At 43.7% G+C, this 24,281-nt stretch overlaps 1 protein-coding gene across 1 annotated transcript in view; it reads right to left on the bottom strand.

Annotated features, from left to right (window-relative positions):
* HECW1 (HECT, C2 and WW domain containing E3 ubiquitin protein ligase 1) overlaps positions 1–24,281 on the bottom strand; it is a 327,850-nt gene that overhangs the window by 72,478 nt on the left and 231,091 nt on the right. Inside the window, exons 18-21 of the mRNA XM_029589548.1 lie at positions 23,522–23,631; positions 22,302–22,422; positions 3,980–4,093; positions 1,951–2,103 (exon numbers count right to left, since the gene is read on the bottom strand). Coding sequence (XP_029445408.1) covers positions 1,951–2,103; positions 3,980–4,093; positions 22,302–22,422; positions 23,522–23,631 — 498 coding nt within the window. The remainder of the gene's footprint in view (positions 1–1,950; positions 2,104–3,979; positions 4,094–22,301; positions 22,423–23,521; positions 23,632–24,281) is intronic.

Raw genomic sequence — 24,281 nt, 5'->3', positions numbered from 1 at the left:
AAAATCACAGGCAGGCCTCAAAAGCGCACATATTTTTTTTAGTTAGAAAGAGGTGGGCCTGGTGACTGGGGGAGGAAAATAATGCAGGTAGGTTTCATTTTCAAAACCATGCGTGCTGTTTATCCCCCCTCCCCCAGCATGAAAAACTGCTCACATAAGACAGCAGGTATAAGATAAGCATGCACGTTTAGCTTGCGGATTTCATGCTGGATAACTTCCAAAGAGAAATTGCCCTGGTAGTTTGTTTTTCAAAACTAGCTACAAAGAGGTAAAAGTATCCGTGTGACTTGCAGCTACACGAGCTACTGGAAATTTCGAAAGCAATGATTATTAATAGGTAAATAGAGCAGACATGAATTACAAGGGACAGGACAACCTCGGATATGCAACATGAAAGTTAAATGTTAGAAAGAGATGTCTAATCTATTGAGGTCCACTTTAAATGCCTTTCAGATAACACTTTTCATTGCTATTAATCTTTTTAAAACTTTCTGTGAAAGCAAGCGTGGGCATCTGTAGCTGTAAAGCTGGGATGATTCATACTAATTGCGGAGTCACATGTCAGTGGCACATTTCAGCAACGTACACTAGAAATGGTCAAATTGGCCAATTAATAATATAATTTGACCCTTAGGCATTTATCACTTTATGATAGTCTAGTTTATTGTCTTATTAGACTGGTTAAATTAAAGCAATTAACGGCGCATATAACATATCATCTTCTGGGTAGTGCCGATGCGTGCGTGGACATACTCCCGAGCAGGTGTAACTTTCTGCATTTACATTCACGTGCATATTCTCAAAAATCAAAAGTATGGGTGGAAATGTTTTCCCCACCCCCAACTCTGCCTCCCGGAACGCTTACCACAAAAGTGTGGGGGAAAATACCCTAAGCATGCGAAACCGTGATTCATGCCTACGTTCCTCCGCACAATCCCTCCCCTCCCCCCACCCGGTTGATTTTCAGAAGGCAATTTACACTCGTAAATAAAGGTTTATGCACCTTGATCTTTTTCCAAATTACCTCCCCACAGTGTACTTAGGTCTATTCTAGAACAGAAAAATCAAGTCTAGAAATAGAAAGGCAAGGTGTCAAGCCTCAGCTTCTCTATAAAAAAAAGAGGAATATTTAACATTTTTTATAGCTGTGGAAATACAATACCTACACATGACTATTACATGCTCTGCAATGCACTGATTTTGTAAATTCCACAAAGTAGTTCCTATGATAATCAATACTAAGGATTGTATATTGTGAGCTGGAAATGTAAGTTTTGCCTTCTCAGTTTCCCAACAGAACCAACATTCACATTTCCTTCCCGTGTTCTGTCCAAATATGATCATCGTCTACTTCATAATTAAATCTAGTAAGAAATATAAGGTAAGGTAGAAGAACATAGAGAAGAAGAATGGGTGGGGGTTGGTGGTGGTGGTGTGGAGTGCACAGTAAACATCGTGTTTCCCCCCCTTAGGAAAAGGAAGAAACATCTTTAATGGGTTCAGCTGTGGTGGAGACTTCCCCGCCTATGGGCCAGTTTTGAAAAAAATCCCCCCCCCCCCCCGGGCTGATACTTTCCTGCAATCAGTCCCTGGCTATGAGATCTGTACAGACCTTTCAGGAATGTTTAGCCAGTTGCACGCATACTTCTCCATAGGGAGATTGTGCAGAGGGAGATTCAGGACCATTGCTGGCTGAAACCTAGAAGGGGAACTTCCTCTAAGTCCTAACTCTTCAGCACCACTGATGGGTCTAAAGCTATCAGTCTTGCAATGACAACTCTCCCCCTGAAGCATAAGCACATGCCCCTCCACAAAGCGCCCAGCCCTGCTAGTCCTGCCGAGCAAGAGACCCCAGACTTGGGTTACATCTTGAGCTACAGTGTGCCAGGCCAGCGCCAAATCAAGGGACCGGATCAACTAGACTAACAGTGAGAAAAGCAATTACTTTACCATTCCAGGTGATTTTCCACAAATGCAGACATGGGGCTGATCTGCACGGTATACGTATCGTTGGCTGAATACTCGAAGAGGCCATAATAGGGATTGAAGAGCTCCTGAGACAGAAGGAAGAAGAACTCCCGGGAAGGGCCGCTGTAGTCCAGGCTGGAAGGGATAGCAAGATACAATAAACTTGAGCTCCCTTTCCACAGCTTACTTCCATGCTTTCTGTCTTTCTTTCCTGATCTCACCATTTCCTACCAGATGTATTTGCTTGATGAATTTTAAATGAGTATGGAAATCTGATATTGGCAATAGCAATATTTTCTGGATATATTTTCTGGATTTTTTGGGGGGATTTATTTTCTTTTGTAATTCTTTTGTTACATCTGTAGATTTAACTGTGACCAATTCCCTCCCAACCCGTACACATTATGGCCAAAAATGTTACAGCAAGCTGTAAAATTTTTGTAAAAAATGTTTTTTTGTAAAAAATGTTTTTTTGTAAAAAAAATTTTTTGTAAAAAATTTTTGTAAAAATTTTTGTAAAAAAAAAAAAATTTTTGTAAAAAATTTTGTAAAAAATGTTTTTTTGTAAAAAAATGTTTTTTTGTAAAAAATGATTTTGTAAAAAATGTTACAGCAAGCTGTAACAGCAAATGCACTGACCTCTAGAAAAAGTATATAGCACCTCCTGCTTTCTAAACATGTACAGTGAATAGTACACTCACACAGCTTCCTCTTGTACCCAGAACTATCAAGTGACCCGGTTACTGGAAGGAGGCCTTTGGCCCTTCCTGGTTTGAGCTCTCATCCCAATACATTGTAGCATTTCTAGTTTTGGTTTTTACATTTGCACTCAGCACTGCAGGTATCAAAATGCAAATAGAGGGGGTGCTGGATGTCGAGATTGGCCTGCAGTCAGAAGCTGGGTTACTAGGCAGCTCTGTGCACAATTGCCATGCATTTTATAGTCTGTTTGTTATTCTAATGCGGTGCCATTTATTTTTCTGCTGCCTGAATCTTTATTTCTTTAGGCATGAAATCTGTTTGAGCACATGGGAAGAAATACTGAGGCAAATTCAGAGCTGTCCTTCAATGTCTGAGACATTTGAAAGGCCCGGTACTTTGTATACTGCCTACTACAACAATTTCTCACAAGCACCTATCAGCCTGAGCGGCCGTGCTTTGTCAGATCCATCCCCTTAAAGGCGCAGGGGTGAGCCAATGGTGATTCTGTTTTACAGATATGACAGATCTCCCAACAGGGAGCCCTTTTTTTGCCACAAAATAACCCTTGGAAAGGATTCTGGGTGGAGGAGACTACTTGGCCTCCACTTAGGTGCTTAGTTATCTTGAGAAAATTGCTGGAGTGTAGGAATACTATAGGATAGCAGATGCTGTTTATTTGCTTCTAAATTCTTGCGGACGTTGTGGTATCTCGGATGGCCACCAGAAGGTATCACTTCTGGTGAACTTACATTGTCCTTCTGATCTTTATCCAGGAAGGCAGAGGTCACACTGGGTCCCATCTTTATTCCAAAATGTGTAAAAATACTTTTAACGTATCTTTGAAATAAACAGAATGGAGACCCAGAACTACAGAAAAATGAATCCATGCTTAGCTCAGTTGCTATTTTAAGGGATGTAAGCAGTGCTACTGATTTAAGGGAGATTTAGTGTAAGGGTAGGCAAATCTGGTCCTCAAGTGCTGCAAATAGGTCTGGTTTTAGGATATTCATACCGAATATGCATGGGATATATTTGAATATGATGGAATCAATGCATGCAAATATATCTCATTGCATATTCATTGTTGATATCCTGAAAACCAGATTGCCTACTCCTGATTTAGTGCATGATTTATGAAAGATGAAAAGATTGCTGCTATTTTGTGACTTTAGCAAAACCTTGCATACATCAAGCCTTCATTGTTATTCTGAACAGAACTTGTGGAAAAATCAAATACTGAAAAAGAGAACTCGGACTATTTTAAAAACATGTCACTTAAGCAGCAGAAGAGTATGCTCCAGCCGCTTACCCTTCCTCGCCAACGAACGTTACATAGAGTTTGTTCCTCTGCAGCTCCTTGCGAGAGTAAGCCATCACCTGATTGAACGTACCCTCTAGTAAGTGGTCACGCCGTATGATTAGCCTATGGATGACACAAAAAGAAAACAAACACATTGATCAACCAAGCTGAAACCCACATGCCAGAGGGAAAGAGGCAAGAACATCAACACAAACATAATCCGTAGGTGATGAAAACAGAAATATCCTGAAATCCCTGGTAGTTTCTGTCATGGATATCCTCCTGTTCATGCTCGCAGTACAGTATGGTTTCTAATTTGTGCTATAATTATAGAAGGGCTTATACTTGACTTATTGAGGCAAATATTCAAAAAAAGGTGAGCATCTAAATTTAAGAATCCAAGTTAGATCCTTATTGACCTAGATGTTTTAGTCTACAATAGAGATGTGATTCGGCCGAACCTTTTGGTTCGAATTTTGTTATCGGCCCGCTGCGGGAAATTTAGTTTTCCCGCAGTTCGGGTCAATTTAATTTCGGCTGTCCCCCCGAAATAATACCTGAAACCCGCCCTGACCCTTCCAATTTCATTAATTAGAAATGGGGTTGTAAAAAAAAACCAACCTAAACCAAAAACCCAAACCCACCCTAACCCTTCAAATTTAATTAATTGCAACTCCCCCACCCTCACGACCCCCCAAAACTTGCCGAAATTCCCTGGTGATCCAGCGGGGGCCCCCGTGAGTGATCTCCCACTCTCGGGCCATCGCTGCCAGTAATCAAAATGGCGCCGATGGCCCTTTGCCCTTACCATGTGACAGGCTATCAGTGCCATTGGCCGGCCTCTGTCACATGGTAGGAGCAATGAACGGCCGATGGCCCTTTGCCCTTACCGTCACATGGTAAGGGCAAAGAGCCATAGGCGCCATTTTGATTACTGGCAGCCGACGGCCCGAGAGGGGGAGATCACTCCCGGGACTCCGCTGGACCACCAGGGACTTTTGGTAAGTCTTGGCTGGGGGGGGGGGGTTGGGCAAGTCTTGGGGGGTCAGGAGGGTGGGGGTTTGCAATTAATTAAATTTGAAGGGTTGGGGTGGGTTTGGGGCTTGTTTTTTTTAATGTGCCCTTTCTCGCCCCCCAAAACGATAAGAAAACCACACAAAATTTCATTCCTTTTCATTTTGTTGACCCCCCAAAACGCGACGAAACAGGAAATATCATTTCTATTTCCTATTTCGTCGCAAACGAATGCACATCCCAACAGACCAATTTAGCAGCCTAACTCCCAAAGCACGAAAAATACCTAAGTGTGTAAATGTAACATATTATTGTGGCAATTTAAAAAAGTTATTTACAAGTGTAAAGTGCACTTAAATGTGAATATTCTATGGACAAGTCAATGATGTATATTGTAGCAATTTTCAAAAGCCCACTTACAAGGGTAAAGTGCATTTACATGTATAAAACCCAATTTTAAGCATATAAATGCTTTTTAAAATCAGGTCCCCTCAGTTTTGCTGCTCGAAAAAATAATGTGTGATGGCAGCTTCTTCAACCAAGGCTGCCAGCATGTTAAAGGGCCCAAGCAGCCTGAACAAAGTCCTTCCTCAAAGATTAAAAAAAACACCCTGGGGGTCTTGTGAGACCCCCCCCCCCCCCCACCACCCTGCTTCCTTCACCCCACCACCTCTAGAGGTAGCCTCAAGGCACTGAAAGTAAAAAAGAAAATGAATTAAATAAAAGCTGCACAGTGATAGTCTCTTGTCCTCCCAATCCCACCCATTTGAAAAATGTGACACCCCCCCCCCCCATCCTCCACACGTTCCCCAGCCTCAAAACCTCACCAGGCCTCAGGACAATCCCCCCCACCCTAGCCCACTTCTTGTCTCCCCCCTTCCCCAGTAGTACCCAGCAATCCCTGGTGGCTACTGGGACTGAAGCACCTCCTCGGCTCTGGGCCATGCGCCATCTGAAGAAAAATGGCACTGGCCAGCCTCTTACCAACTTGTGCCCCTTCAGAAGGCACACGGCTTGGAGTCTAGGGGAGCACTCCAGGTCACCAGAGACTGCTAGGTATGACTGGGAGGAAGGGGAAAGAAAAGGAGTTGGTCGTGAATCCCTGGTGGGGATTTGGAGGTTGGAGGTTGGGGGCTGGGGGGTGGGGGAAGGCTTTGAAAGCCAAGGGAGAATCACATTTTTTAAAAGAGTGAGGTTAGGAAGGGGAGGGAGAGTCATCGCCATTCTACTTTTATTGTAATTATTTTTACTTTTAGTGCCTTTGGGCCAGTTTCAGAGGTGGGGGGGGGGGGGAGGGGGAAGGGAAATGGGATGGGGGGAATCTCACCAGACCCCCAGGGTTTTTAACTTTTAGAAGTGGCATCATTCAGGCCACTCAGGTCCTTCAGGACTCATCCTGGGAGCATAAGGATGCACATTGGCTTCCCAATGATGTCGAGGAAAGCTAGCTACAGTTCTTGAGTTGCAGCTAACTTTCAAGAAAATAACACTCCTTGCCATTTTTCATGGAAGCAATGCTATTTTATTACCATAAAATTGCTTAATAATGATCTGCTTTGAAAGCATTTCAATGCAGAGCAGCACTTCACTATTTTGGCATCATTTAGGGTAAAACAACTCATATATTTTAAATACTGCATATAATTGCTCCGTAAGGCGTTTAATGCACAGTAATTGCCTAACATAGCTTGGTAAATATACCCCAAAGTTAGATACCTGAATCCTTTGAAAATCAGCCTCTTTGGGAATATAATACAGAAAGTAGGGATGTGCAGAGCAAAATTTTATGTTCATATTTTTTATGTCCGAAAGGGGGTCCCACTTGCGGCCAATATGGACATAAAAAAAATCCAATGAGTTGGGTATATGTACATATGTGCAAAAAAAAAATTTAAACCCCCTCACCCTCCTTAATCCCCCCCCCAGACTTACCACAACTCCCTGGTGATCGAGCGAGGAGTGAGGACGTCATTTCTGCAATCCTTGGCGAGAAGCATGTGACGTCGGTGGCACGTCGAGTGACGCGGCGTCACGTGATTCCCGGCTCGTTCGCGCCGGACGGCTCGTTCGGCCCAAAAAGAACTTTTGGCCAGCTTGGGGGGGCCTCCTGACCCCCCCAAGCTGGCCAAAAGTTCTTTTTGGGCCGAACGAGCCGTCCGGCGCGAACGAGCCGGGAATCACGTGACGCCGACGTCACGTGATTCCCGGCAAGTTCGCGCCGGACGGCTCGTTCGGCCCAAAAAGAACTTTTGGCCAGCTTGGGGGGGCCTCCTGACCCCCTCAAGCTGGCCAAAAGTTCTTTTTGGGCCGAACGAGCCGTCCGGCGCGAACTTGCCGGGAATCACGTGACGTCGAGTCTGAGTGACGCGGCGCCACGTGATTCCCGGCTCGTTCGCGCCGGACGGCTCGTTCGGCCCAAAAAGAACTTTTGGCCAGCTTGGGGGGGTCAGGAGGCCCCCCCAAGCTGGCCAAAAGTTCTTTTTGGGCCGAACGAGCCGTCCGGCGCGAACGAGCCGGGAATCACGTGACGCCGGCGTCACTCGACGTGCCGCCGATGTCACATGCTTCTCGCCCAGGATTGCAGAAATGGCGTCCTCACTCCTCGCTCCATCACCAGGGAGTTGTGGTAAGTCGGGGGGGGGATTAAGGAGGGTGAGGGGGTTTATATTTTTATTTTGGCTCAACAATCGCGATTTCCCACATATCGAACATATCTATGTTCGATATGTGGGAAATCCGATCGTTTATGTCGAATCAATTTTTTAAGTAAAAAAAAAATATGAGTTGCGTTTTACTAATGCGGTCAATCCGAATGCACACCCCTAACAGAAAGAATGGCTAAAAGGAAAGCTTTTGTTGCGGGTTTACAATACATTTTCTCAAAGTAGTTCTAGTCTGGCTGTGCAACATTATGCACCTATCGCTCAATTCATGATGACAGCCTAACTGAATTGTACGAATCTGAACACCTAAAATAAATAACTCATATACGGAAAGCTCTGGAGCCAAATCTGTGTTTATTTTTAACTGTACAAGCACATTCATTCAGACAGAGAACAACCAGAATTGTTGAATCTTTCAGATCTACTCAGGTGTAACAGCAGATGCAGACAAGCTAAGGCCTAGCTGACTCGATACTAGTATAAATGCTTTTTCACAGGACTAAAAAGGGAGTATAGCTCTGAAAAGTTTATCACAGATGCATTGAGCTAGTCTAATAAAAAGGTATCGCCAATAGCTTGCTTGCTTGCTGAATCTTTTAAACAGATTCTTAAACTCTTCAGAGCATTCATCTAGTCAAATAATGTGTTTTAAGATAGAAGCACTGAGAGGTTTTCCAAAGTATGCCTTTAGGAAAAATGTTTTATAGAAACAGATAATACAATGTCAGATAAGAACCATGAGCTCCTTATTCAAACACAGTCTGGATAGCAAAGTTAGCCGGATAATTTTAACTGGATAACTTTAGGACAGCTCTTTGTCCTGACCAGAGTTAGCTGGCTATGTTAACTGGTATACTCTGAATATCAGAGTTAGCCGGTTAACTCAACTTCTCCCAGTTACGCCCCCGGAATGCCCTAACTTATCCAGCTAAATTCTAGCCGGCTAGTCGGCTAGAATTTAGCTGGATAAGTACCCAAATATTCATTTAACCGGCTAACTTCTGAGTTAGCTGTTGCGCCAGAGGTGGACCCTTGGCCCCATGGGTCCCCACAGTTGGGAGGCGAAGCAGACTAGGAGACGGAGGCCGACTGGAGCATTGCCAATACCAGTCTATGTTTCCCGCAGGTTGAGCCCTTGGGTGCCAGGGCCGGCTGGTCTTAGGCGGGCCTCCGTCAGACAACTCCCAGTGGATGTTATTGATGACAGCCAGGGACCAGCAGAGGTATCGGAGGGACCAAGGTAGGTCCGGACGAGGCAGGGATCCATAGACCTGGGTGCCAAGGATGAGCTGGGCACAGGAACAGGTGATGCCTGGATAGTAGAAGGCCGTAGCCTGAGAAGGCCAAGTCTAGGGTGATACCGATGGCATAGTCAAGAACAGGCTGGAGTGTGGGCAGGCAGCAGAGCTAGTCAAGATGCGGAGTTCCAACAAAGCAAGGGTCAAAGCAGGTAGTCAGTCCTGAGCGTAGTTCCAACGAAGCAAAGGTCAAAGCCAGAAGTCAGTCCTGAGCATGGTCCAAACGTAGCAAGGGTCAAAGCTAGAGGTCAGTACTGAGCGTGGTCCAAACATAGCAAGGGTCAAAGCCAGAGGTCTGTCCAAACAAGGCTAGGTAGGAACCAGGAACGGAGTCAGGAACAAGGACCAGGAACGAAATCAGGAACTGGAATCAGGTATGAAGACAGGAACAGGAACCAGGAACAAAGTCAGGAACTGGAACAAGCAACGAGCACATGACAAGTGTGGAGACCTGTTGTCAAGGCAAGGAATAAGTGGCGGGCCCTGCCTTAAGTAGCAGGGCCCGATGATGTCATCATCTGGGGCCACGGGTTAGTTTCCCGCCGTGGCCCCTTTAAATGTCGGCAAGATGTGCATGCCCGCGCCTAGGAGAGGCAGAGCGCCGGACGGCGATGTCTCCCCGCGACACACATGGGGAGACCCGCCGGGAGCCAGGGAGGTCCACAGAGGAGCCAGGAATGGCCGAGGAGGCAATGGGGGTTCGGGAGCACAGGCGGCTGCCCATTGCCACTAACGAGGACAGGCCGGGTCCCGGAGCCGCTAACGAAGACAGGCCGGGTCCCGTGTCGAAGGTAAGTGGGCCCGGTCGCGGGTGGGACACGCAACATTAGCCGGTTAAATGCTTTTGAAAATGGATCTCGACAAGGCCCATCTAGTCCTCCCAGTTTACTTCCTGGTATATGTCCTACATCACAGCTGATCTTTCACTTTTTGGCCTCCAGGGATCCTCTGTGTTTATCCTGGGATTTTCTGAATTCCATTATTGGTTTTGCCTCCACCAACTCCTCTTAAAGGCTTTTCCACGCATCTGCCACTCTTTCCATGGAGCAGTATTTTCTGATGTACTGGAGTCTATGTCCTTGTAACCTGGCTTTCACAACCTCTTGTTCTAGAGCTTCCTTTCCAATGAAAAAGCTATTGTTTTCTGTGCATTATTTATACCTTTGAGATATGTGAAGATATGCATCACAACTCCCCTGTCTTACCTCTCCTCTATGGCATATATATGTAGGTACCTATATCTCATCTCATAGGACTTTTGGACAGACCCTGCAGCATTTTGGTAGTCCATTTCTGGAATGCTTATGCTCTGTCAATAAGACTGATGCACTAAGGTGTGTGGTTTTCCACATATAAGTTTTCTATCTGCATTCTTGTGCAAATAAGCCCAGTATAAAGCTTATGCGCAGAAGTTTCCTCCAGAAAACTTCACAAAACAAAAAAAAGATAACAACACTTCCACGAGTAGGTATCCTTTTTTGCAAAAACCGGCCTGCGAAGGTCTTTTTATGTCTATTTTAGGACTGCAATCTACTTTGCATGATTTTGCATGACAGCTGCCAATTAACTTTGAATTTGCATGTTTCGCAACAGCAAAACCTTACATATTTAAGTTTAGTACATTCAAAGCCAAATAAATCTGCGACGTCTGCTTTGCGCTTAAGAAGGGAAAATTGTGCACCTAAGCCCAAACAGAAGCACAGGCTGCCATTTATTTATTTATTTAGGCATTTTTATATACCGGGTTACGTTGGGAACATCACCCCGGTTTGCAAATGTATAGGGTCCCTAAATAATTCAGAAAGAAATATCTCCACCTGATGCCAGAGAGGAAATATACACGTACCCGACCACCACATATGAATAAAGGTGCCCAAGTCAGCACACCCCCTCCAACATAGGTCACTACGATTAGAGTACATTTTTTGTAATCTGACCAGAGAATAATACCACCGATATAATAATTTATAACTATTTTCTACCAATAAGAAAGAAATGGAGGCTTTGCTAGCCCGCCGAAAGATATCCAGCCAATCATCTTCAGATAATTCCAAAGGAAGGTCTCTTTCCCATGCTTTTATATGGGCCGGCTTACCCTCAGTTTTAGCATTCAATCATCTGTATACTTTAGAGCAGGGCTTCCCAAACTGTGGGTCGGGACCCCAAATGGGGTCACTAAACCTTCAGTTGGGGTCACAAATGCATCAAATGTCAGCACTTTTCAGGTGGCAGCAGCATTAGAGGAAGAGGGGGGGGGGGGGGCTGAGAAGAGATCAGCTGGAAGGGGGCAATGTAAGAGAATGGGACGAGAATGAGAAGGGAATGGGGATCAAATGAAAAGGAGGGGATGACAGGAGGATCAGTTGGGGGTTATAAGAAGGGCTTTGGGGAGAGAGAGGATCAGCTGGGGGGATGTGAAATGGACTGGATGGAGCGGAGGTTGAGAGAGGGGGACCTCTGGAGGGCTTGTAGGTTGAAAGGGGATCAGCTGGGGAGGGTGAGGACTGATTGTTGGAGGGGACCACTCACCTAGTTGTTTTGGTTGTCTTCTGGGGTCATGTGAATTTTCAAGTGCTAAAATGAGGTCACATTGGCTAAAGATTTGGGAAGCCCTGCTTTAGAGATACATCCTTTTAAAGCGTTAACAGGAGAGCAGAAACCTTCAAAAAGGGATTTACCCAAATCCAGCTGTATCCTCACCTTATTAGTCCAACAAAAATAATGCAATTGATGATAAGCAAGAAATTCAGAGGGTAGCAGTGTCTTTATGACACACAAAGTTTCAAATAGCATACTCACCAACACTACTTCAAAGGAGCATATTACACCTATTCTTAAACGATTACATTGGCTACCCATTCACTATCGCATTCAATATAAGGTTTTAACCCTCATACACAAAGCCCTTCACAAATCAGAAATGAACTGGTTCTCTAACTCCTTACAATTTCATACTTCTAATAGGCCGATCAGAAACCCATACATGGCGACCCTGCAAACCCCTTCACCCCAACTCTTTAAATATACATCCACCAAGGCCCACGCCCTGTCACTAGCTGGCCCTACCTTATGGAACTCTATGCCCACCGAACTACGAATTGAACAGTCCCCAAAAATCTTAAAAAAAAATCTCAAGACATGGTTATTTACTCAGGCCTACACTTGATCCCTCCGGCTCCCCCTTCCCACTTCATTCTACCCACTTTGCAAGCACAATAGACATTTTCCATCACTTTCTCCCTCCACTATGATATCACTTCCCTAAATACCCCAGCACGTCCAACTCTCTCCTCCTCCCCCCCTCTCCCTTCCTCCCCCCTCCCCCCTCCTTTCCCTCTACTTTAAGTTTTTGCCGTTTAAATTACTTAGCTATTCTCACTGTTAGTTATTTATGTATTAATTCTTAACTATTAATTTGTTATATGTACAACGTTACTTCTTCCCTTAGTTATTTATATACTAGTTCAGGGGTCGGGAACCCATGGCTCGCGAGCCAGATATGGCTCTTTTGAGGGCTGCATCTGGCTCGCAGACAAGTGTCGCCACACTTTCCCGCTGACCCAGTTGCTCCCCGGTCCTCCTCCGCCCGGGCTTAAAATGCTGTCAGCCCGGGCAGAACGCGGCAGGACAGCTGGAGTCAGCGGCACCGGCGTGCTCTCTTCTTCCCTTCCCGCCCCCCCGCGGCCCGGAAGAGGAAGTGGAGAGTAGCGGGTGCGTGCGTGTATGTGTAAGTTTGTGATTGAAAACCTGTTTGTGTGAAAGAGTATGTGTGTATGATTGAGATCCTTTGTGTGTGAGAGAAATCATGTGTATGTATGATTAAGAGCCTGTGTGTATAAGTAAGAGAGAGATCATGTGTGTCTGTGTGTGATTGAGAGCTGGTTTAGGTGATGGAGCATGTGAGTATGTGATTGAGAGCCTGTGTGTAAATGAGAGAAAGAGAGGACATGTTTGTAAGCATGTGAATGAGAGTCTGTGTGTGAGAGAAAAAGACAGCATGTATTTATGTGATTGAAAGCCTGTGTGTGTGTGTAAGCGTGAAAAGATAGACAGCATGTGTGTAAATTTGTAATTAAGAGCCTATATAAGTGAGAGAGAAAAAACATGTGTATATGTGAGTACTGAGAGCATGTGTGTATAGGTGTGTCATTGAGAGCCAGTGTGAGAGAGAGCACTGGTATTTGACTGAGAGAGGAGAAAGTTCCAAGCAAACCACCCCACCTCCTGCTAATTCAGAACAATCTCAGGACACCTGGATATCAAACGTTCCCAGGTATGCAGAGCAAAAAAATTTTTGTATCCTTATTATTTTTCATTACTGGGTCTTTGTGTCTGCTATTTTGAAATATTTTGTTGGTATCTGGAAATGTTTTATATGAGTTTTTAATTATTGGATATTCCACTCATCAGCTGTTTCGAAATATGTTCTTTTTGTTAGTACAGTTTTACTGCTGATGATTTTATATTTCTTGATTTGTTTTATAAGGATGGGTGATGTTTCTTTTTTTCTTTGTTACACTGCATGCAGAGATTCTGGCTTGTTGCAGTTTCCAATTCAGTTTTTTCTGCATGCTTCTTGTTATGCGTTTTGGTCTCTTTATTCTATGTTAGGTGAGGGACAGCACGTGATTCAGGTGAGGTTTTCTGCTGGCGTGTAGTTTCTGTGTAGGACTCTATAGCAGCCTGACTTGGTCCGTTTTCCTTATAGGAGATGTATTGGTGTCTTAAGGCCTGGGGTAATATTTTCAGAGACTTATTGTACTTTAAAAGTGTGATCTTACATAAAATGCACACATTTACTTGTATTTAGTTTTAAATATATTGTATGGCTCTCATGGAATTACATTTTAAAATATGTGGCGTTTATGGCTCTCTCAGCCAAAAAGGTTCCTGACCCCTGTACTAGTTCATAATTATTACTACCTTGTTCTATGTACAACGCTCTGACGTTTTGTTTTTGTTTTCCTGTAACCGACGCGATATCCTAGGATGAACGGCGATATATAAAAACCAATAAATAAATAAATAAATAAATGTGACCCGACTCCCAAATATGCTCAAATCCTGTAATGCCGCATGCTTCCAAGTTAAAAAGGAATGAGGGGGATTGTTAGGTGTAAATTTAGTGTTGTGGAACAAATGTGAAAGATGGAAGCAGGTCCTTTGACCCACCAGCCTATGCTTCCACTTCTGCCACATACTTAAAGTGCGGCAAGTGGTGGGAGCCATATAAGGGCACTGCCTCCATGTATTTTTTTCTTGCCAAGGGGTTGCCATCAAGGGCAAGTCCGACATCTGAAACTGTTCAATTAGTACCCAATGTTTAATAGTTCGAGTTTCATGCCAGGCGATCAGGGCTCAGAGTTGGGCGACTACAAAGTACCATAATAGGTTGGGCACACCCAAACCCCCATCAGCTTTGGCTTTATAGAGGATCACTCTACTAAGGTGGGGGGATGGCGTTTCCAAATGAAACAAATCATTTTTTTCTGCCACTCTTGTAGGATTGAGTTGGAAATAGAAATATGGAGTGTCTGAAAAAGATAAAGGAGGTATGGGAGGACATTCATCTTAATGGTAGCCACCCTACCCAACCAAGATAAGGGGAGGCAGTCCCATTTTTCTAAATCCTTCCATGTCTGATTCAACAAAGGGGGTTAGTTCAATGCAAACAAATCCTTCGGGTGATGACTCAGGTAGATCCCCAGGTCTAGTATAGAAAGCCGCTTCTGTTCCCGGACCTCCCAGAGCGGCAGGAGCCACCACCGGGGTCCTCCCTCCGTTTCGCGGCCTGGAGGCCGCCATTGCTGCCGCCATCTGCCGACCAGTCTCCTCTTCATGCGGCCTGGAGCCGTACTGGTGTGGTCCATGCGGCCAGGAGGCTACCGACAGCATTTCCACATGGCTCGGAGGCCGCCAGCGATCCTGCTGCTGTCCGGCGGCAGGGAGCTGCCGTTTGGTCCATCTTCTGTGGCAGGGGAGCCGCCTCTCACGTTGAGGTCTGCTCACAGCCCAGCTCCTGCACTCCTCAGCGGCAGGGACGCCGCTGTCCATGGTCCTGTCCCTTCCTCCTAAGGGGTGAGGCCATGCCTCTTCAAGACATTTAAAGGGCCCATTTAAAGGGCCCAAGCCCCAGGCCTCACCTTGGACTCCTCCCTGGGTGTCTCCTCCTCTTCAGCCCTATTTAAGTTCTCCATGTTCCAAGTTCCTCATCTGAGTCTCCACGTTCCAAGTTCCTTGTCTGAGTCTTCACGTTCCAAAAGGTCTTGGAGTGGTCAGAGGACTACTCAGAGACCAACCTTGCGTGGTTGGCCTCACGGAGGCTGTGCAGGTCGGCGGGGGCCTGGGCTTCCGGTTCCGCCCAGACGAGGTTCTGGCGCTTCCTCAGAGCTCCTCTCCTGGTTCGCCAAGGTCCAAGGGCACACTCCACTTGTCCCAGCGCAACAGGTTCCCAAAGCCTTCTGCCAAGGCCTAAGGGTCCACCTCATCTCCCTGAAGCGGGATCACTCCCCAGCGCTCCCACAACAGCTTGCCAAGGCCTGTGTGTGCAACAAGAGTGAAAGTTTAAAATTCTGGGAATTTAAACAGAAACCTGTTATATCAAGATGATTACAAACAGAGATGGCCAGAGGCTCCAAAAAAAGCAAATAATAGAGGAGAGAGCAGGCAACCTTGGCAAGTAACCCTCTTCACAGAAAAATGATCAGAGTAACCCCCATTGATTCGAACACTGGCTTTTGGGTTCTCTTAAAGCTTATTAATCTAAGATATAAAAAATTTGCCAAATTTCATCTTCTCCAAGATGCTAAAAAGAAAAGGCCAATGAACCATGTCAAAGGCCTTTTTGGCATCAATGGAGAGAAAAACTGAATCAATTTCATCCCTATGGGCCCACTACATGAGATCGACCAGCTTATGAACATTATCTCCAGCCAATCTTCCCGGAATAAAGCCAGCTTGATCAGGATGTATGATCTGTCCGATAAATGTGTTTAGGCAATCGGCCAGAATTTCTGCTAATAATTTAAGGCTGAGGTTGATAAGAGAAATGAGGTGGTAAGACCTGCAAGCTGCTGGGTCACGATCTGGCTTAACAATAATAGTAATGCTGGCTACATTTTTTATTTATTTATTTACTTATTTATTTACTTATTTGCGATTTTTATATACCGACGTTCATTTCAAAAATAGATATCACATCGGTTTACAATAAGGTACAATAGGTAATTCACTATCCCCTAAAAGGGCTTACAATCTAAAAGTTTTGTACTTGAGGCTAAGAGATTACAAAAATAAAACCATCAAAATCAAAGTTTTTAACAATTAAGCAAAAGGTATAACAAGGAGCATATTAAAGAATAACACAAAGGGTTGCACGAAGGGGTGCACAAAGGGGAGTATTACAATTAATTACAATGTAATGATCCGCCATTTCTTAAAAAGTTAAACACTTTTTGTAGATAGGCAACAATAAAGGGGCCAAATTGCTTGTAGAATTGAGCCATTAGGCTGTCAGGACCGGGAGCTTTTCCAGTCTTAAGGGACTGTATAGCATTTAGAATTTCAACACTAGAAATCTCTTTATCTAATTCCATCCACATGGTCTCCAACAGACCAGAAGTGAGATATTAAGAAAATATTTATGTATTGCCTCAGGAGTAATGGTCTTGTGTGCACTGTATAATGTCCCATAAAACTGAAGAAATCTTTATTTATTTATTTAGCAGTTTTTATATACCGTTGTTTGGAGCAAGCCTTCACAACGGTTTACAGGTTTAACAACTATTACATATAACAAAATCAAGTGTTGGAACAGATTACAGAATTAACCACTAATTAAATATAACAAAGTCCAATGTTGAAAACATTATAACGGGAGGATTAATGCTGGACTCACATATTACGAGTAACAGGGCCAAACAAAGAGAGCATTATAACAAATAATTTGCGGGGGGGGGGCTGGAGAGGAGGAAAATTTCATAACTTTTAACTGGGAAAATAACTTAACTTATTACATAAAATGGGGCATGATATTGAGCGAAGGAATGAGATCCTGGGGTAAATGATGAAGGGAGAAATTGGGTGATAAATAAGATTGATATTAATCTAAAAGTGGGGAAGGGTGGATGTTTATAATTCTGAGGGTAGAGGTGGGAGGTGGTAGGTGGTAGGGAGGAGAAGGAGGCTAGTTAGTTACAGGTTTAGTTAATAAAGTTCTTGTTTAGTTCATTGGTATAGATCAAAGCTGATCAAGAGGGAACGTCCATGTTAGGTAGAGGAGGAGGACGATCAGTATCGGGAAAGGAGTATTTATCCGATACCATCTTTATATGTTTGCTCGATGTCAGCACTATTTGTGAGAATGTTACCAGAGACATCTTTAATTTTCAGGATGTTGTTTTGAAGCGAACGTTTTTTTAATTTGTTAGCTAATAATTTTCCCCCTTTATTGTCCCCTTCAAAGAATTCTTGTTTAGTGAGCTCTAGCATATGTGCTAGCTTAGCTGACTCAAGTCTCATTAGCTCTTCTCTGGCTAGGGTTAACTGGGTCTATGTTTTTTTTGAGCCAGTGGATATGTGCTCTTGGGTTTGAATTTTCTGTCACAAATTGCGAAATTCCTGATCTCTCTGTTTTTTTACTTATGAAGCCCTCGAAATTAGAAGGCTTCACAGATAAGTTTTTAAGCAGTCCCAGGCAACAGTAGGAGGGGAGTCCCCGATGTCATTTCTAGTCAGGAATTCCTGAATATGGCCCGATAAAGGTTTATTAAAATCAGCATCTGACAGTAAAGAATCATTTAGTTGCCAGAACCTCAGCCCCGTATCATAGTGATCAAATGCAAGATTGACTCAAATTGGAGCGTAATCAGATCATGTAATACAGGAGATACCTGACCCCAGTGCTTTATTGAGTATGGATTTGTCGAGCAAAAACGAGTCTATTCTCGAATGAGAATTCTGTGGATGAGAATAGAAGGTATATGACCAAGAAGAAGGATAATGGGTCCTCCATACTTCAATCAATTGCCAATCCTCCATGAGATTCTTCAGCATAAGTCTGTGGGAAGGAGCTGGTGATGCACTACCTTTGGATGTGTCCAAAGCAGGTGATCTGGCAAGATTAAAATTGCCTCCAATTATTATTTTACCAGTGCTGTATACAAGGAGCAATTAATGCAGTTTGGCCAAAAAACCACCCTTATCAATGTTGGGAACATAAATATTAACAAGGGTATACTGAATGCCATTGCCGATATTTGCATTATAAGATAGCGTCCCAAAGGGTCTTTAACAAACAATTGACAGTCAAAAATAAAGTTCCCTGAGAACAATATGCAAACCCCTGCGAATTTTGCCTCTTTACTCCTGGGAGCAAAATATTGTAAAGGGTAATCGGGGGATTTCAATAATGATTCAAACCTGGCCTTTAAGTGGGTCTCCTGGGCAAATAAATTATCTGCTTTCAAAACCTCCATCTCTCTAAAAAGTAAATGCCTCTCAAAAGGAGAATTAAGTCCTTTCACATTGAGGGATACAAGACAAAAGGAAAGCTTATCTAAGTATTAATAATAAAAGCAATAGATAAAAAAACTGCCCAGTGGTGGAATGATGCCTGGTGATTTGCCCAGTGGGCTAGACAAGGTGCAGACCCCCAGAAGGCCAAGACAAGTATAAGCTTCAGATACAAATAGCTGAGACCACTGGAGAGCTAAGAAGGATGTACGTTTCCCCAACCCAACTAAATCAACAAACAGACCCCCCGCCCCAATAAACAACCCAGATCTGCAGTAACCTCCTCGCAGATTCCATACTCCTTCACCGAAGGAGGAAAGAGAGTCATCCCAGGGAGGAAATCTCCATGGCCTGAGATAAAAATACAGTTATTTAACAATAAGTAGCTTCAATCAAAGCAACTGAAATGGAAAAAAGAACCTGAAACCAAATGTGCAACCAATTATATATGTCGCCCCAAAAAGGAAGAACTTGGCATCATCTGTGAAAAAGAAACTGTGCATTTTGCCAAAAGACCACACAAACAAGAAGTGTCACAACCAAGAGGACAGGATCAAGCGGTGTCTTTGCTTACCGAGTTGACTCCAGAGTTTCTCTTAAGCCTGCTGTTACAGGTGCCTACTTTCTGATATCTCGGTAGCGTGTCTCTAGAGATGGGATTTCTGTTTGATTTCAAAGATGAAGTGGAGCTAGAAAAACCTTGTTTTTTTTCAGTTTTAAGGCTGCATCTGTTAGGGAGCGATTCTTATGAGTCACACCATCCCATGAAAATGTAAGGCGAAAGGGGTGAAGCCATCTATATTTAACACGTTCCTTGGGAAGAAAAGTAGTGACCTCTCTCAGATCTTGTCGATTCTGTAGTGTAGCTTGCCAGAGGTCAGCAAAAACTGATATTTCTTGTCCTTCCCATGTCCAGGTGGCCTGCTTTCTTGCAGCAAGGGCTACTTTCTCTTTTATGGTGTAGTCATGGAAGCAGACAATAATGTCCCACACCCGATTGTTCTTAAGTGCTCCTAGAGCTCTGTAAGCTCTATCCAATTTGATGTTGGGATGGGTTCGCCTTCACTCGGGCTATATTTTCCCAGCAAGAACTTATAAAAGTGTTCTATTAGGGAGGAGTAATCAGCATTCACAGGAGATTCCTTGAAGCCCCTAAATCGAAGGTTTCCTTGACGAGCCCTGTTTTCCAGGTCAGTTAATTTCTCTTTCATGGCTGCATTTTCCTCCTGGAGTTCTGCACAAACTTCCTGCAATTGTTTAGTGGTTTCCACTTGGGTGTCAGAGCAGGAGTTGAGTTCATCAATTCTATGACCCATCGAAGAGAACACCTTGAGAAAGTCCTCAAGCAGCCCTTTAATTTCTTTTTTATAACTCTTTAGGTCTTGCCTTAGACTACAGAACCAGTCTCTGAATTTGGCCCGGGATGGAGAATCTGCCGCATGACATGAAATTCGTCTTCCTGAGTTGTGATATCCACGAGGCTGTCAGAGCCAGCGCCATGAGAATCCTCCTCGCTTTCAGTGGCCACTGCGCCTGTCACTCCCGCACTCTCCCTTGCTAAAACATTGGGGACAAGAATCCCAAAGGCTCCAGCTACTCAAAGTGAAAGCGAGGGGAGGGGCTCCGCTTTCATGCGGCCATCTCCTGCAGTGGCATCACTTCCTCCGCAGGTTTTGCTTTTAAGTTACAATTTGATATGAAAGTCCTAGATGCTCTCCCCCAGCCCTTGCTCATTCTGAGGTCCTACCAGATTCACCCATTGCTGCTGCCTCTGGCAAGACTCTCCTCTTCCATCAGGCCTCCTGCCTCTTCTCACATCCTGCTCCTGATACCAGTAGTGCTTGGCTGATGCCACTGTCTGGCTCCTCTTCCTCCTTCTGGCTCTGCCGTTGCATCTTCTACGTGGCTCCATGCAGCTCTGCGAGTTTAAGCCATGCTGCATCCATACTCCTACGTTATTCTCATGAGAAAATAACAGATCAGGAGCACGAGCCCCCACACAGTTGCAACTCACAGAGCTGCATGGCACTACAGAGAAAGCCCAGCAGCAGCAGTAGTGAGGGTAGGCAGAGGAGCTAGAAAACAGCGAGAATCTATGAGGAGGAGAAACATGTTTAACTGCTAAACAAGATTTCATTTTCTTCAGCATCGGCATTCTTTATCAGTGTTTACTGTTAATTGGTAAAAAATGAAAAACAGAAGCACTGCCTATCATCCATAAGTTTATTATTTATCTGTTTTATTTTTTTTTTCAAATTGTGTCTACCCAACACTTTACAGGACCATGGGCTTAGTAAATCAGGCCCTATATGTTACAATGGGAGTAGAAATCCTTTCTAACTTCAATCTTGTATGGCTAGAGTCAAACTGATAAACATATGGTAATATATAATTCTTTATAATATCTATATTGATATCTACATAATATCTATAGTGATATCACATTGGGATCTTCTAATGACATTTTTTTGTCTAGAAAATCTAAACAGTCATTTTACATTTTTTTCTCTTACGTGAGGAGTTCTCATTGACCTCTGCAGTGTTACAGATCAGGGATCACATTTAGCCAGTGTTGCTAACATATATATATCAGGCAGAAAGAGGCTTCCCTTCGAGAAGACACAGCTTTTGTTCTTCTGTTTTATTCCTGGACAAATATGTTTATTGTGTCTGGGGCAAGGGAAATTTCAGGTAGGCAATGAGGCGTGATGGTCACATGATCTCATCAATCAAATCCCAGCATTTTTTTTTTTTACCACAGCCCATGGAAATCTCTATATGCATAAGTTGCTATGCGTCCCTTTGGAAATATTTCATGCTGCTGGTGTGCTGAGATTCAGTGTTTATTGCAGGGAAAAATAGTTAACTAAACAAGTAGTCATAAATTCCAACCAATCAGAGAGCTTTGTAAAGGCCCAGCCGTCAATAGTGAGACCAGTAAATGCTTGAACAACTTAATAACTACACAGCATGCAGCCATATCTAAGTGGAATGGCATATAAACTTGGTCCCAAATCGCTTTTTTTGCCCCTAATATGCTTTAAAGAGGGCAGGCATAGTTTGTTGCAGCGCCAAAAGTTCACTGCAGAATTTAGCTTTAGAGATTGCTCTTCATTCAGCCTCTTTCTCACCAGAGGATCTGAGTTGCCTCAGTCAGCTTTCATAGAAAAGTAAGTTGAGAGGAGAGGAAAGGTGGAGAAAATAAGGAATAAAAGCCTCATAGATACCTGTCTTTGGACACGGTGTTTTTTTCAAGAATGTTGCTGATGAAGGGAAAAAAAAGGGTGAAAATGACATACAGCCTCATCCTGTAATATTTATTCACAGCAATGCAACTAAAAAATTGTAATGCTGCATGGACAAAGTGAGTAAAATTATATTTCATTATGGACCTGCAAAGAATGGCATATCCATGCTTTATGATAATTCAGTGGATGTCCCTCTACACTGGGCCGAGGGCTGCGTCCAGTGAGAAAACATGTCAATAAATGCCTGTAAAAAACAACAAGAACAGGACTGCTTGCATCTGCAGGCATTTGTTTCTTTCACAGGACCTTGAAATGCAAAGGACAGCATTGTCAGTCGAGAGCCAGTTGCTGTGAAGAGTCAATGTACCTGCATGGGTTGAAGACAACCTTGTTGTGGGTGGTTTGCATTCCCCCCCCCCCCCCCCCCCCCCCCCCCCCCCCCCCGGGTAAATTAACTTTTAAGCTGTGCCATACTAGCTGGCATTTGGCCCAGGGTGGTAAAGCTAGTCTGATACATTCACCCCTGCAATGAACCCAGAATACAGTAACACTCGTGGCAATGGCAAAAGATTTTACTCAGCTGATGTATACTCACTTAATTTTACCAGGACCCTGCCCGTATCCTTTTGCTTCGAGTTTCCGGTAGAAGTTTCTTAGCTTGGCTTCAAAGTCTCTTCTGTACGGGGAAGGAGCTCTTGCGCTCGCTCGCTGCAGTCCTAGCAGTGAGAATACAGAATGTTTACATGAATAACGCGCCTAACGCCCTTTTATCTTTACTGCAGCCCCGTCTGATATATTCATAGGCTGAGACACAGAGCAAGTCTTTCCTCACAAGAGTCACACAAGACTTCTGACTTTCTGGGCATCGGAGCACAACGGAGGTTCCAGAACCTAGGGCAATACAGAAACTGCTGCTGAGCTCTGATCCTTGGGAAATAAAAATCCCCCCCCCCCCAAAACGGAAGCGTTTATGCATATTGGAGATACATTTTCAAAGGAGTTACACGCGTAAAAGTAGCACATGACCTGGCAATTTTCAAAAGCCCATTTACACGTGAAACATGCATTTACGCCTATAAAAACTTGTGACAGTTCAGCCCCATGAAAAGTAGCCATTTTCAAAAGTCCTTTTATAGACACACAAGCCCCAGTTTTAGGCGCGTAAATCTTTTTGAGAATTACCTCCATTATATGAAGAACGGATTAGGTGAATAACTAATTATCGTGGAAAAAAATGATTATTGCATTGAAGTGAAGGTCAAAAATACTGTATTAGTTTTCTGTATGGAGTGTTGTGTTTGTGAATCAGAATATCTTCCTAGAGTGAAATAAGTCACTGTCCCTGCTTCTGACCATTTGAGCATATCTATCCAGGGCCTCACTGATTGACCAGTGACCAATATGAGATATTTCACAAATATATATTATATATATGTGTGTGTGTGAATGGTTAGAAAAGTTTTGAAATACATTCCTATGAAAAAAATGACACAAGGCAGGTGGCACCTTATAGACTAACCAAATTATGAGGCCTGAGCTATAGAGGACAGGACTCTGGTGGTAGTAACTTTTTTTTTCTTAAAGAAACAAGAGGTTTTTCAGCATTTCAGCCTTGCATGTGAGAGTCCAACAATGCTAGGAACATCTTATTTGCACCCCTAACAGGAAAGAGGTCAGTAATGCCAGGTGGTCCCCTGCTTCTGACAACCAGCATTTCTTAATGCAGTTTAACCACAAATGCTGCCCTTTCATTTTGAGCTGTTTTAGCTCTATTCCTAGCCCTTTTGCCATCGTGTATATCGCACGGGCTGTTACCTGGAGAGTTCTGAGGCGAGGAGCCAGGCGAGCAGCGGGGCGAGAAGCTGTAACCGGGGTGGAAGGCAGACTGCAAAGGGGTGTAGGACATAATCTCTTCTTCAAAGAGACTACAAAGCAAAGAGGAAAAGATAAAAATTTGAACAAATTAAAAAGCCTGACCATAGAGGGAAAAAGCTGCAATTGTACTATCTGTACTTTCTGGGGAGAATTTTCAAAGCCATAAAACAGGTTTACACATGTAAATGTCTTGCTATAAAATTGCCTGAGGTTTGTGCATGTAAAAGTATGCACAAAACCAGATTTTCTGCACACTTTTATGCTGACAAAAAAATGAGGAGCTCCAGAGGGAGGAGTTGGGCTAGAGTTTGGATTTACACGCATTCTTTTGATTTTGAAAATGTATGCATGTAAATTCACATGCACAGTCTACACATTGCAAAGAGGAGGAGTAACTTTGTGCGGGTGATATTGTGTACGTTGTTTCGCATAATTTTCAGAGTGAAGTTTTTTGCGCAAAGGTTTGCTGTGAAAATTGTTGTAACTTATGTGCACTTCTCCCACATCACTTATCCGCAATGTTACAAAATTGCCCTCTGCAAGTCTACAGGGCACGGCTCAAGTTAGAGGTTTGCTGCCAGCACCATGCATTAATTCTAAAACTTCTCAGTCACTGTTAGGTGTTACTGAGTCACAAGTGTGTAAACGTTTGCAATACAATTATTTTTTTTTTAATTCTGACTTTTGTGAGACTTCAAAG

The sequence above is a fragment of the Rhinatrema bivittatum genome, chromosome 2 (genome assembly GCF_901001135.1).
Source record: "Rhinatrema bivittatum chromosome 2, aRhiBiv1.1, whole genome shotgun sequence".
NCBI lineage: Eukaryota > Metazoa > Chordata > Amphibia > Gymnophiona > Rhinatrematidae > Rhinatrema > Rhinatrema bivittatum.
The sequence above is the reverse complement of the archived record's forward strand: the minus strand, read 5'-3'. Positions and strand labels throughout refer to the sequence as shown.